This window comes from Alexandromys fortis, unplaced genomic scaffold, assembly GCF_014885135.2.
Source record: "Alexandromys fortis isolate MF-2015 unplaced genomic scaffold, M_Fortis_MF-2015_v1.1 scaffold_10, whole genome shotgun sequence".
In the NCBI taxonomy this organism is placed as follows: domain Eukaryota; kingdom Metazoa; phylum Chordata; class Mammalia; order Rodentia; family Cricetidae; genus Alexandromys; species Alexandromys fortis.
Window position 1 is genome coordinate 19,795,971 of NW_026067895.1, and position 10,678 is coordinate 19,806,648.

General features: G+C 45.7%; 1 protein-coding gene across 2 annotated transcripts; it reads right to left on the reverse strand.

The window, feature by feature from the left end:
• Positions 1-524: 524 nt before the first annotated feature.
• Ppp1r3c (protein phosphatase 1 regulatory subunit 3C) lies at positions 525-5,895 on the reverse strand. Of its 2 annotated transcripts, none has more exons than XM_050157583.1 (2): positions 5,317-5,895; positions 525-3,150 (listed from the first exon to the last, which is right to left on the reverse strand). In XM_050157583.1, the coding sequence occupies exons 1-2, from the start codon at positions 5,328-5,330 to the stop codon at positions 2,211-2,213; spliced, it is 954 nt and encodes a 317-aa protein (XP_050013540.1). In that variant the 5' UTR covers positions 5,331-5,895; the 3' UTR covers positions 525-2,210. The 2 variants fall into 2 exon arrangements, with proteins under 2 accessions (XP_050013540.1, XP_050013548.1); XM_050157591.1 differs by lacking the exon at positions 5,317-5,895 and adding an exon at positions 5,115-5,310.
• Positions 5,896-10,678: the final 4,783 nt, after the last annotated feature.

Below are 10,678 nucleotides of genomic sequence, written 5' to 3' on the forward strand. Positions count from 1 at the left end.
GAGGAATTTGGGGAGGGGAAAACATAATCAAAATATATTGTATGAAATTTTTTCAATAAGAAAGATTTTAAGTAAAATATATTCAGCTATTTTTATTTTTGGTTTTTCAAATTGGAAAAGCAGCTTAGGTCCATGAATCTATTGACTCGCCCTAAAGAGCTGTGCTTCTCCCATGAGCCCTTCCCTGGGTCCTCTCTGCAGTTCCAGGCTCTGCCCCTCAGGAAGGGATGAGCTCAAAATGTAAGAGCTAGTCCAACGCTTCCTCCATCATCCCCTCCCCGCTGTAAAAGTGACAGGTGACATCCGCTCTACGCCTCACATCAGAGAGCACGGGAGGGAAGACATAAGCACAGATGGGGACAGTTTCAGCAGCTCAGCTACTGCTGGACCCAAGCCCCAGCTGTCAGGAGATAGAACCTATGGTCACTAATGAGACTGCAGCGTGTGATTGTCTGCAGGTGGATCCCTTTCCCAGTCCAGCATCCGCTTTGACTGGCTCTAGTTTGGGGTAAGAAAGCATTCCATTCCAGGTCTTCTACCAAGCACATTTATTCTTAAAGTGAGTGGCTCATAAGGGACAATGTAGGTGTTTACAGAACTTATGGGTGCTCGCCAAACCTCCAATGCTGTTGGCGTGGAGTTATTGCAATAGTGTTTTCCCATGGCAGATCCCACATGCGACAATTCACCACACTCTCTTAATGCCCCTCAAAGGGCATGCACAATAGCAGCAAACACCCAGGACACCGGCCCTCAAGAGCTCACAAAATGGATTTACGTACACACAGAATAATTCACATTCAAAAGCATTCGTATCTACTTTGTAAAAAGCATTTGACTTGAAGCTACAACAGTAAGACAAAAGTGGGCTTGAGACAGACGGCTCCTCCGACCGCGAGAGACTGGATTCTTGCACTGAGACGGTAGTGTCAGTCCGCACTTCAAACATCACATCAAAAAGTGTGGCAGAAAGATGAGTCACCTTCAATATGAAGGACGTGAGCTGTGTGCACCGACGGCACTCCTGAAAATATGCCCGTATCTTAGGAGAACACCAGTGAATGAATGGACCTTCAAATGAGGCCAAAAAAAATTCATGAGTTATTAGACGGCCATTCAGGTAACCGGTTTAATCAGCTACAGTGTTCTGGTTTAATCAAGGCACTGAAAGAGCTGTCTCTGACATGACGTGGAGTCTCTACATACTGCTAGCCATTGGTGACAGCATGCCTGATGTCCTGCAGCATTCTGTACCAAGAACCCGAGAATGATGCCTTGGTCACAAAGACACTGATCAAGTTAAGACTACAAAGCTGGATTTGCTTAAACACTACTGAAAACCATGTTTAAATGGAAAGGGTTCACTTAAGATCTCTTTGTTGCCACCGTTTCCTTTGAGACAGGGTCATGTGTAGCCCAGGCTGGCCTCCAACTTTTTGTGTGCCAAGGATGACCTTGAATTTCTGATTCTTCTGCCTTCGCCCTAACATATGGGAATAGAGACATATGTTGCCATCCCCAGTTTTATGATGCTGGGCCTAGAACCCAGGGCTTCATGCATGCGAGGCAAGCACCCTACCAACTAAGCAACATCTCTAGCCCTCAAGATCTTGACTCTTCAGGGCGACAGTTCGTCTTCCCCCAATACATCCAACACCCTTTATTTTCTATGCAAGAAGACAGAATGGCTCTCTTTCCTCTCGCTGAGTTGTTTCCTCAGGAGAAACCTATAAAACCCACTTTGAAACATAAGGTAACTTTATGTTTTCCCACCAACGGTTAAATATCGGTTCCCCTGCTCCTCGTCTGACTTGAGCCTCGGACTCTTAGCGTCTACACTTCACATCCCTCACACCCTCTGCACAGCATCCTGTCACCATCAACTGTCCTTAAACCTCCCTTGTCCAAAGTGAAAGCTGGTGAACTGGGAAGGAGGTGGAAAAACGCACCCCCCAAAGAAACAGGTGTTACTTTGATAAAACTAGTTCCCAGGCTGTTACTGGATCCTCCAAAACAAGACGGAATGGCATCACCCGCACAAACCCCAACACTAAATTCTCAAGAGGCTGTATTATCTATAGCCAGGCCCCCAGAGCTCATACCTACACCTACTCATGGAAAGTGACTAAGACTTCCTAATAATGAGCAATACAGACCTAGAATCGCTTGAGGATTGTAATCAGACAAAGCCAGCCCGTGGGCTGTCTAGCTCATCGATAGGAGGCCAAGTTGGCCATCCCTCCCCAGCTCTGCCACTCTGGGAAGAGGCCACTAGCAAGCCTCGGACTGCCGAAGACTGTGGGTTCTACCTCCGCCTTAGGCAGCACCTGTTGGAATGCACAGTCTCGGGGTGCCATCTGTGTCTGCACCCCATCAGGTTTCCATTGTACATGGACGATTTTATAATTCTGACCCTCGTTGTTGTCCCAGAAGACCCTCCCATTAGCGTGGTAGGAAATGCAAAACTCGATTTTCTCCTCAGTTGGAATGACACGGGGTAAGTCGATGGCAAAGGAGAAGGTGTCGCTGTCGGAGCTGCCGTAAACGTTCTTCATATAGACACAGTCCACATCCGTGTAGGTTTTCCAGGTGTCAAAGGTGATCCGGACCCGAACCTTCTTCTCAAAGCTCACATTTTTCACTTTGACTGTCCCAGTCACTGTCCGCTCCTGCAAAGAGCAGTTCTCTAGGCAGACAAAGTTCTTCTGAAAGCGGTCCCGGAAACTTAAGTAATCAGATGAAGGCTGGGGGAAATCGAAAACCAGGTTTTTCTCCTCGTGAAGCTTTAAGCTGGAGGAGATATCGTTAAGGTCCAGGAGGTCGAACTGCAGGTCCCACGCAGGTTCTTCTGGGAGGTCAGAGAAGACGTGGATAGCAGTGAGTGACAACCCCTTGGAGTCGGCAAACACGACCCGCTTCTTGGCTTGGTCATGCGGGGGCTTCCATTCTTTCGGTGATTTGGCTTCCTGCTTGACGTTGAGACATGGTTTCAAAGGCTTCAATTTATTCACAAAACTTCTTCGCTGAAAGTCACTGTAAGGACCCAGGAAACTCTTCAGGGGTGGTGAATGAGCCAAGCAAATCCTCATGGCCATGTCCATCGGCATGACTGGACTTGTCAGAGGACGTGGATCCAGCACATGGATCATTCTGGAATGGAAAAGGAAGAGGGGTGTGATCAGCAAGAGCTGGAGCAGTCTTGCGCTGGTCCTACATGTATGTGCACTAGTTACTAGTTACAGCAGGAATCAGGGAGGGGCTGACAAATGGAGACAGAACACTTGGGCGAGCATGTGTGTACAGTGAGCAATGTGTGCAGTGAACATATGTGTGTGTAGTCCAGCTCTGTGCTTGGCAGGCTCCTGGACGTGTGTGAACCTCCTGAAACACGCAGAGTGGGTTCACTCCCCCATCTGAAAAATCAGAGGTTGGGTCTGCTGATGTCTGACACAGCTCTGAGGATTATTTAATCTGTTCTAGGTCAGTGGTTCTTAAACCTGCCAGGTCAACATGACCTAAGGAGTTTCTTTCCTCTAAGGGAAAAAAAAAATCGGATTCCTGGGACTTAGAACCACTATAGCGTTTCATGGCATGGCGCCAACAAGGCAAATCTGTACTAGAGCTTCCCTGGAGAGTCTATTGACCAGACAGGTTCTTCCATAATCATAGTCCAGACAGACCGACCCTCTTGCTCTTTCTGGCTGCTATTTCTTATTTTGGCTTTTAAATTGGTTTTACTTCTTTGGAGAAGTAATCCACTTGAAAAGAGATAAATGAAGCAATCTTTAAAATGTTGTGTAGTTCTTAGGTGAAGTCAGAATGACTTTTGGATTTTATTAAGTTTGCACAAATTTTTCACAAATGACCAATTGCAACACCAGCTAACATCTCATGTACTAAGGGGAAAAAAACTTTAATTACCTATATTTTGTATAGAAAGATATCCATGACAAATCCATGTGAAAATGGAAAAGCTGGCTGTCAAGATAACAGACATCCTCATCCTGTCCAATAATTTCTTTACTATATCTCTGTCCTATAACCTGCTGTACACATTATATATACGAAACAAAATACATTTTTAAGAACTGATAGCCTGAGAATTGAACCATTTTAAAACACATAATAGGTATATGAATTTATAAATACTGAAAAACTTGACAGAGAAAAACATTAAAATGTTCATTGTCTTTGCATGACAGAATTACAATCTACTAGTTTTGTGCTTCTTTGGTGTTACTACTGTTTGAGAAAGTAGTATTTACAAGTAGAAACCACAATAGCTAACATAAAACCAAGACTCATTCATCAATATTTTCTTCTGGCCTTTCCCTTGCCTTCACACTATGTTGTGACCCTTATGGAATTAAGATTTTCCAATCTCAGCCTTACAGTTAAGAACACATGAAATGTAGTTGGTGCCATTTTCCCCTCTGGCTTTAATTTTTAATTATTTATTCTTTAACAGTTTGTGCGTGTATATAACATATTTTGATCGAATATATATGTACTATACTTGTAGTCTAGCTTCACAGCCATGCTAAGCACAGTGCTCTGGCAAATGGTTATCATCACAAAGCGTACGGTAAAGAATGTACACAGAACTCACTTTAATAGCTCTAGGGGTTTTTCTGACAAGATTACTCCCAGCGAACAAAAGCTCAAACTGTATTTGTCTAACAACCCTTAACAGGCAGGAATTTGGGTAGAAGAATTCTTTGACTAAGTCACTACTAGAGACGCAACTAAATGTTATGGGGTGTTCTTGTTACTTGGTCGAATGAGCTGTTACTCGTTTTTGTTTTGTTGAGCTGTTGTTTACTTCTGCATTTATAGAAAATTTTAGAATTGGGCTACTGAAATTCTAAGTCCCGGCCAGGAGTTAAAATGATAGCTTGCTCAAACTCTGAGGCTGAGTTTTCTATGACATACCAGGTTAAGGCAAGTGGGAGGAACGAATGAATGTAAAATCGTCCTGTAACTTTTGCCACAGCCTAAACTACCTCCCCAGCAGTGCCAGGGTGCAAACGAAGCTACCCCCAAGTGCTTGGGTCTTTGAGCTCAAAGGCAACAGAGTCACCTCAGCAAGGGAATCTCAGCTATAGCTGACTCACACTTAGGCAGTTTCTGCTTTGGGATGCTGACTTCCAAAACAAGCGCAAAGAAATACAACTCCATTCCACCTCTTGGGGCCTCCAGGGAGTTTCAATTCAGCCATCAATTTGGCGGTCCCCATCTGCAGAAAAAGCAAAACACAGAAACCCCCAACGTCCCCGCAGCTGCAGGTTTCCCTGCACAGAGTTGCACCGAACCTACCTGGTGCAGCTCATTGGACCGAGAGGCAGCGGCGACCACGACAGCCCCACCCAGCGCAACTTCGCACCCAGCACTTAGCGGATGCAGCGCCGCGGTCCAGCCCGCCGACTGACCGCCCGGGCCCGGGAGGCAGTTTATCAGAGCCCGACCACGTGAGCTGCTCCCTCTGACCAATCAGCGGCCGGAAGACGGGGCCAACCAGCGCGTAGCTGTGGGGCTCCTGCCCTTGTCCCCAGAACGTGACCACCGCGGGGCTGGATGTGCCCGGAGTGTGCTGGAAGGCGGGCCCGGTGTTGGGGAGCCCTGGGCCAGCGGGACTCAGCCGCGTTCCCGGAACCCCGCGTGCAGCACGTAGCGCACGGCCGCAGACACTCAGCTGACCTCTCCCTGCATGTGCAAGCCTGACGGGGTCTTATGTGTTATGCGTGGGTCTGTGCAGAGTTGAATCTGAGCTCAGAAAGTTGTGTCTCCACCCGGTTTCTGTGCTATTTGAAATCCTTGTGCTCCTTGATTTGTGCGTCCTTGGCCCACACAAAAACAAGTTGGCTAGATTTCCTTTCTCCACAAATAACGCCATGCAGCCACTCAGAGTAGGCAAGGGATGTCTGGACTTACCATTTTCTCCTAACAAATGTTAAGAAAACTTGTGAGCCCATGAAAGGAGGCGGTTCTGTGATCTCTTCCTTCTGAAGGTGGAGGCGGCAGGGGGCCAGCCTGGACAGCCTCTACCCCTGAATAATCAAGCAGACACCACTTCGTATGCTAATCTATTCAGTTTTCTCCTTGGAAGAGAAAACTATAGGCAACATGAAGTTACTACTGTCCTTGCTCTTTGTCACCGGATGCAGCAGGCAGCCCAATCCCTGGCCGAGGTTCTGACACCCTTAGGCAGTGAGGTAAAAGTCACACTACATGGTAAGACCCTCCCAAGCCAGCTGCGTTCCCTGAGGTTTCCTTATTTTATTTTGGAGCTTGAGGGACCAAATCGGTTGTACAATTAAAAACTATAAAATTAAATTTGTTAGTCAAGTACAAATGGTTTTCTTTTGTTTTTCTGAGATTTTAATAAAATTACATCATTTTCTCCCTTCTCTTTCCTCCCTCCAAACACTTCTATAAATCCCTCCTTGATAAAATGGAGCTGGAGTGAACCAAACACGGGTACTGCTGGTCTGGAGACCCCTCCGCCGGTAGAACGCTTTGCTGCTCTTTCGGAGGACCAGAGGTCAGTTTCCAACACCCAGGTCAGACGGCTCGCACCCCGTCATTCCAGCTCCAGGGGACCCACGCCCTCTTCTGGCTTCTGCTAGACCCTCACACATGCACATACAAACCCAAAGACACACAAAAGTAAGTAAAAATAAATCTTTTTTAAAAAGCAAAAAAGAAAGAAAAGAAATTCATACTGAACATCACAGAGGAAAATAATGACTCGACTTTTTAAAAGATTTACTTTTATTTCCTACATAGGAGTGGTTTCGCCTGTATGTGCGTATGTATACATACCACATGCACACAGTGCCTTCAGAAGTCAGAAGTGGGCATTGGATTCCCTGGCACTGGAGTTACTGATGGTTGTACACCACCATGTGGGTGCTGGGAACCAAATCCCCATCTTCCGCAAGAGCAGCAAGTGCTCTTAACCACTGGACCATCTCGCTAGCCCTTGGCATATCAAGGTGGCCCAAACCATCTGAAAGGCAATGTTTGGGGTTTGATCCTTACCTGAATCCAGGCAAGTTCTAACCCGATTTCTGGTGTGCCGTGTGGAGATGATAAATTTGTTTTGAGGAATAAGTTAAGTTGTGGATCTCAGCACCATACCCGATTCAGGTGTTCAGCCCATATTAGATCTCAAGTGAGTGCTTGACCCTTCTGCCCTTGTTTCTCCTCTCCCCTCAGCAAAGTTAGTACCTGAGGAAAACGGTGACCATGACTGTTGCTCATTGAGCCTTATCATGTACCAAACACAACTTGGTTGCCTTGTGGTATCTGCTTAATATTCACAACATACTAGGTGGCATTGCCTGTCACAAATGCCATCTTAGAGATAGGAAACCCAGTGGGAGCTCAGTAACCCTACCCAGGACTTTCCAAGTCGAGTCGTGATCAGAACCTGCATGAGGCAATATTGATAACTACCGCCTGTCCCATTCTGTTTTTCTTCAGTCACTGGTCAGTTAGAAGGACAGAGACAGGAGGGGCCTTGTGTGTTGTTGGCATCAAACTCTTTATATTTCACAGTTGAGAAATCTTAATCCCGAGAAGCTGAGCTGCTCGCCAAGGGCTGGTCAGAGCCAAAACTAGATAGAATCTTGGGCAGACTTTTTCTCTACACAAACTATATGTTGAGGTAAAGAGTGAATAATACCAGCTAAAGCTACGGAACAGCACACAATAAGGGGAATGTATTATGACTCTACATAGGAGGGAATCATGTGCCTGAATAGGAGCTAGAATTTATGTCTACCAGAACAGTGTTTGGGGATGACGACAGTATGCGTGGTAAAATGGTTTTGTTTTGCTTCTCTATGGCTTTTGGATTTTTTTTTTACAATGAACACAGAAGACTTCTGTAATTAGGAAATACATTTGAAAAGATTTTTTCAAAGTTTCAGACTCAAGTAATGTGGAGAGCCATGCTGGGTGCCAAGAGCCATGTTGGAAGGTTTTTCACGTACTTAGCCAGTTTCCTCCCTCTGTCCCTCTGAAATTCTACTCACGCTGCCTTCTCCTCTGCCCCCTGGCGTTGATTAACTCTGTCAAAGCAGCTTTCTGTTTCAACTTCAAGAGAAATTTTTAGGGAAAACAGGACTCTTTCCGAAGAGAAGTCACGGTAACCTGTAAGCTTGATGATCCAAGCCTCTCCTTCAGGTTCCTAGCTGGTTTTTGCTGCCTTTCATGCTAGGATTAGATAAACTGGAAAGGGGTCAATGTTTTTTAGTTGGGTATTGCGTCAATGAAGATGACTGAACCAGGAGTTATGAAGAATTTTATTATTTGTGGGCTTTCTCCAAGTGCGGTTTGGCAGCATTCAAACGCTGCTTTGTCTTGCTCATCTTCACATAGTAAATCTACCAACTGGTGCAGTTGGTGCAGTGTGTCCAGCACCACACTAGGGGTTACCAGGAGTCAGAAGCCACAGCCCTTTGACCTTGAGAATAGTCCAGACTTTATTTGATTTTAAACTCAGCAGGTAGCCTGGGCATGAGGAGCCGCTGACAGACTGAGTTACACAAGAGGGGCTGCCCGAGTGTTTGCTCAATATATCTGAGCTGCCTCTGTGGGAAACTCACCCTGGGGTCCCCCAGTTACCAACTCATTTTTCCTTCTTTCTTCATGTGCGTGTGTGTGTTGTATGTGTGTGTACATGTTCATGTCTGAGCTCATGTGTGGAAATGTGTGTGTGCATATGTGTGTATACATGTTGAATGTCTTCCTCGGTCCCCACCATTGCCTTATTTTCTCTTCCTAAACCTGGAGTTCACTGATGACCAACAAGCCCCAAAGACATAGTACACTAGAACTCAAAACTCCTGTACCCATCAGTCATCTTCCTCAGTTTCCCAGGTAACTAAGACAACCAACAATATAACATGATTTTTTTTTGAGTCTCCAGAATACTCTTGAACAAAATTAGACATCTGGGTGCTGCAAAATGAGATGAGCAATGGATAAATAAAGTCTGACTCTGGGAAGGGGCGTTCACTCTTCTTGATGGTGACAACTCCAAGTAGCTGTGCTGTCTCTGTCTGCACTGAAGGGTGAAGCGGGATGAAGGTGCTGAGCTACAAAGACTCTAAAAAGTAACCACTGAATCGTGCTGAAGGGCATTTTACAAGACCTTTAAACGCCATTACTTGTGTATGTGTGTGTGTGTGCGCGCGCGCGTGTGTGTGTGTGTGTGCGCGCGCGCGCGCGCGCGCGTGTGTGTGTGTGTGTGTGTGTGTGTGTGTGTGTGTGCGCGCACATGCGCGCTGGGTGGAGGTCAGAGAATACCCTGCAGGAGTAGGTTCTCTCCTTCTGCTATGTGGGATCCAGGGATCAACCTCAGGTCGTCAGGCCTGGAAGCAAGTGCTTTTACTCACCGAGCCATCAGCCCTTTAAAGGCCTGGAAGATGAGCGAGAGGAAGGGCCGTGTAAGAGAAGGGACAGAAATTAGCCAAAATGTTACCAAAAACATAGGAAACATCAAAAAAAATCAAAATGAGAACAAATATTATTCTGAAAAAAAATAAGAAGGCATTTTAGCTCTATCTGCTTAAATTGTACTATAGTTTTACAAAATAAATAAATAAATCGGTACATGAATACAGAATCATCAGCGAAAGGAAAGAACCCAGAAATAGACATGCTTACATATCAGAATTTACTAAATGCTTCAGGAGGGCATGTCTAATAAGGAGAGAGGGAGACAGATGGTTCAAAAAATGGGCATCCGACCATTTTTGGGGGACTGGGGACTGGAGATTAAAAAGATGTGCCCAATAAATTGCTTTTGCTCTCCGTGGAGAGGAGCCTAAAGTGGGTTGATGGCATAACAACGTGTGTGAACAAGGCATGTCAGTAGGAAAGTCCTAGTCTGTTCTGTGTTGCTGTAACAATGGCCAGATGATGGGCAACATGTAAAGAAAAAGAGATTTACTTGGCTTTTACTTCTAGTGGCCAGCAAGCTCAGATAGCATGGCAGGGGACCAACTGACTGCATTGCAACACAGCAGAGGGCGTCCTGTGGAGGAGCAGAGCTGAGATCAGAAAGCAGGAGCATGCAGGGGCAACAGGACACACTGCAAGGGAAGACACGAGAGAGCGGGATCACCTACCCCCTTTTATAACCGGCTCTGGCAAGAACTAATCCACTCTTGAGAAATCTACCTATTTCTAGAGACCAGCTCAGCCTCAATCCTTGCAGAGAGCAGTCGTCCCCAGCCACTTCCCGTCGGGTTTAACCTCTGTAAGGTCCTGACACATGCAATACATTATCTGGGGAACAAGCTTCAGTGTGAGCTTGGCACTGTTAGCCTGGCTCCACCCACCCTGAGCACTGCAGTGTTGGTGATTCGGAGAATTTCTACTTTAATGCGTGACTTTGGGACAAGGGGGAAAGTATTGGATGGGAGTAGGGTTTGTTTTCTTCAGCGATGTAGCCACCGCTAAGTTGTTTGTGATCTAGTAAATAATCCTCAACCTGTACTCATTCAAGCAACCCTAATTCAGTTCAGATTGTCACATACACACCACACACGCGCGCGCACACACACACGCGCACATCTGATCTTGGAATTGTAATTATTTTTTAATTATAGATTTTATCTAAATTTGTAATCAAAAATCTTAATTTTTCTCTTTTAAAAAAAATCCA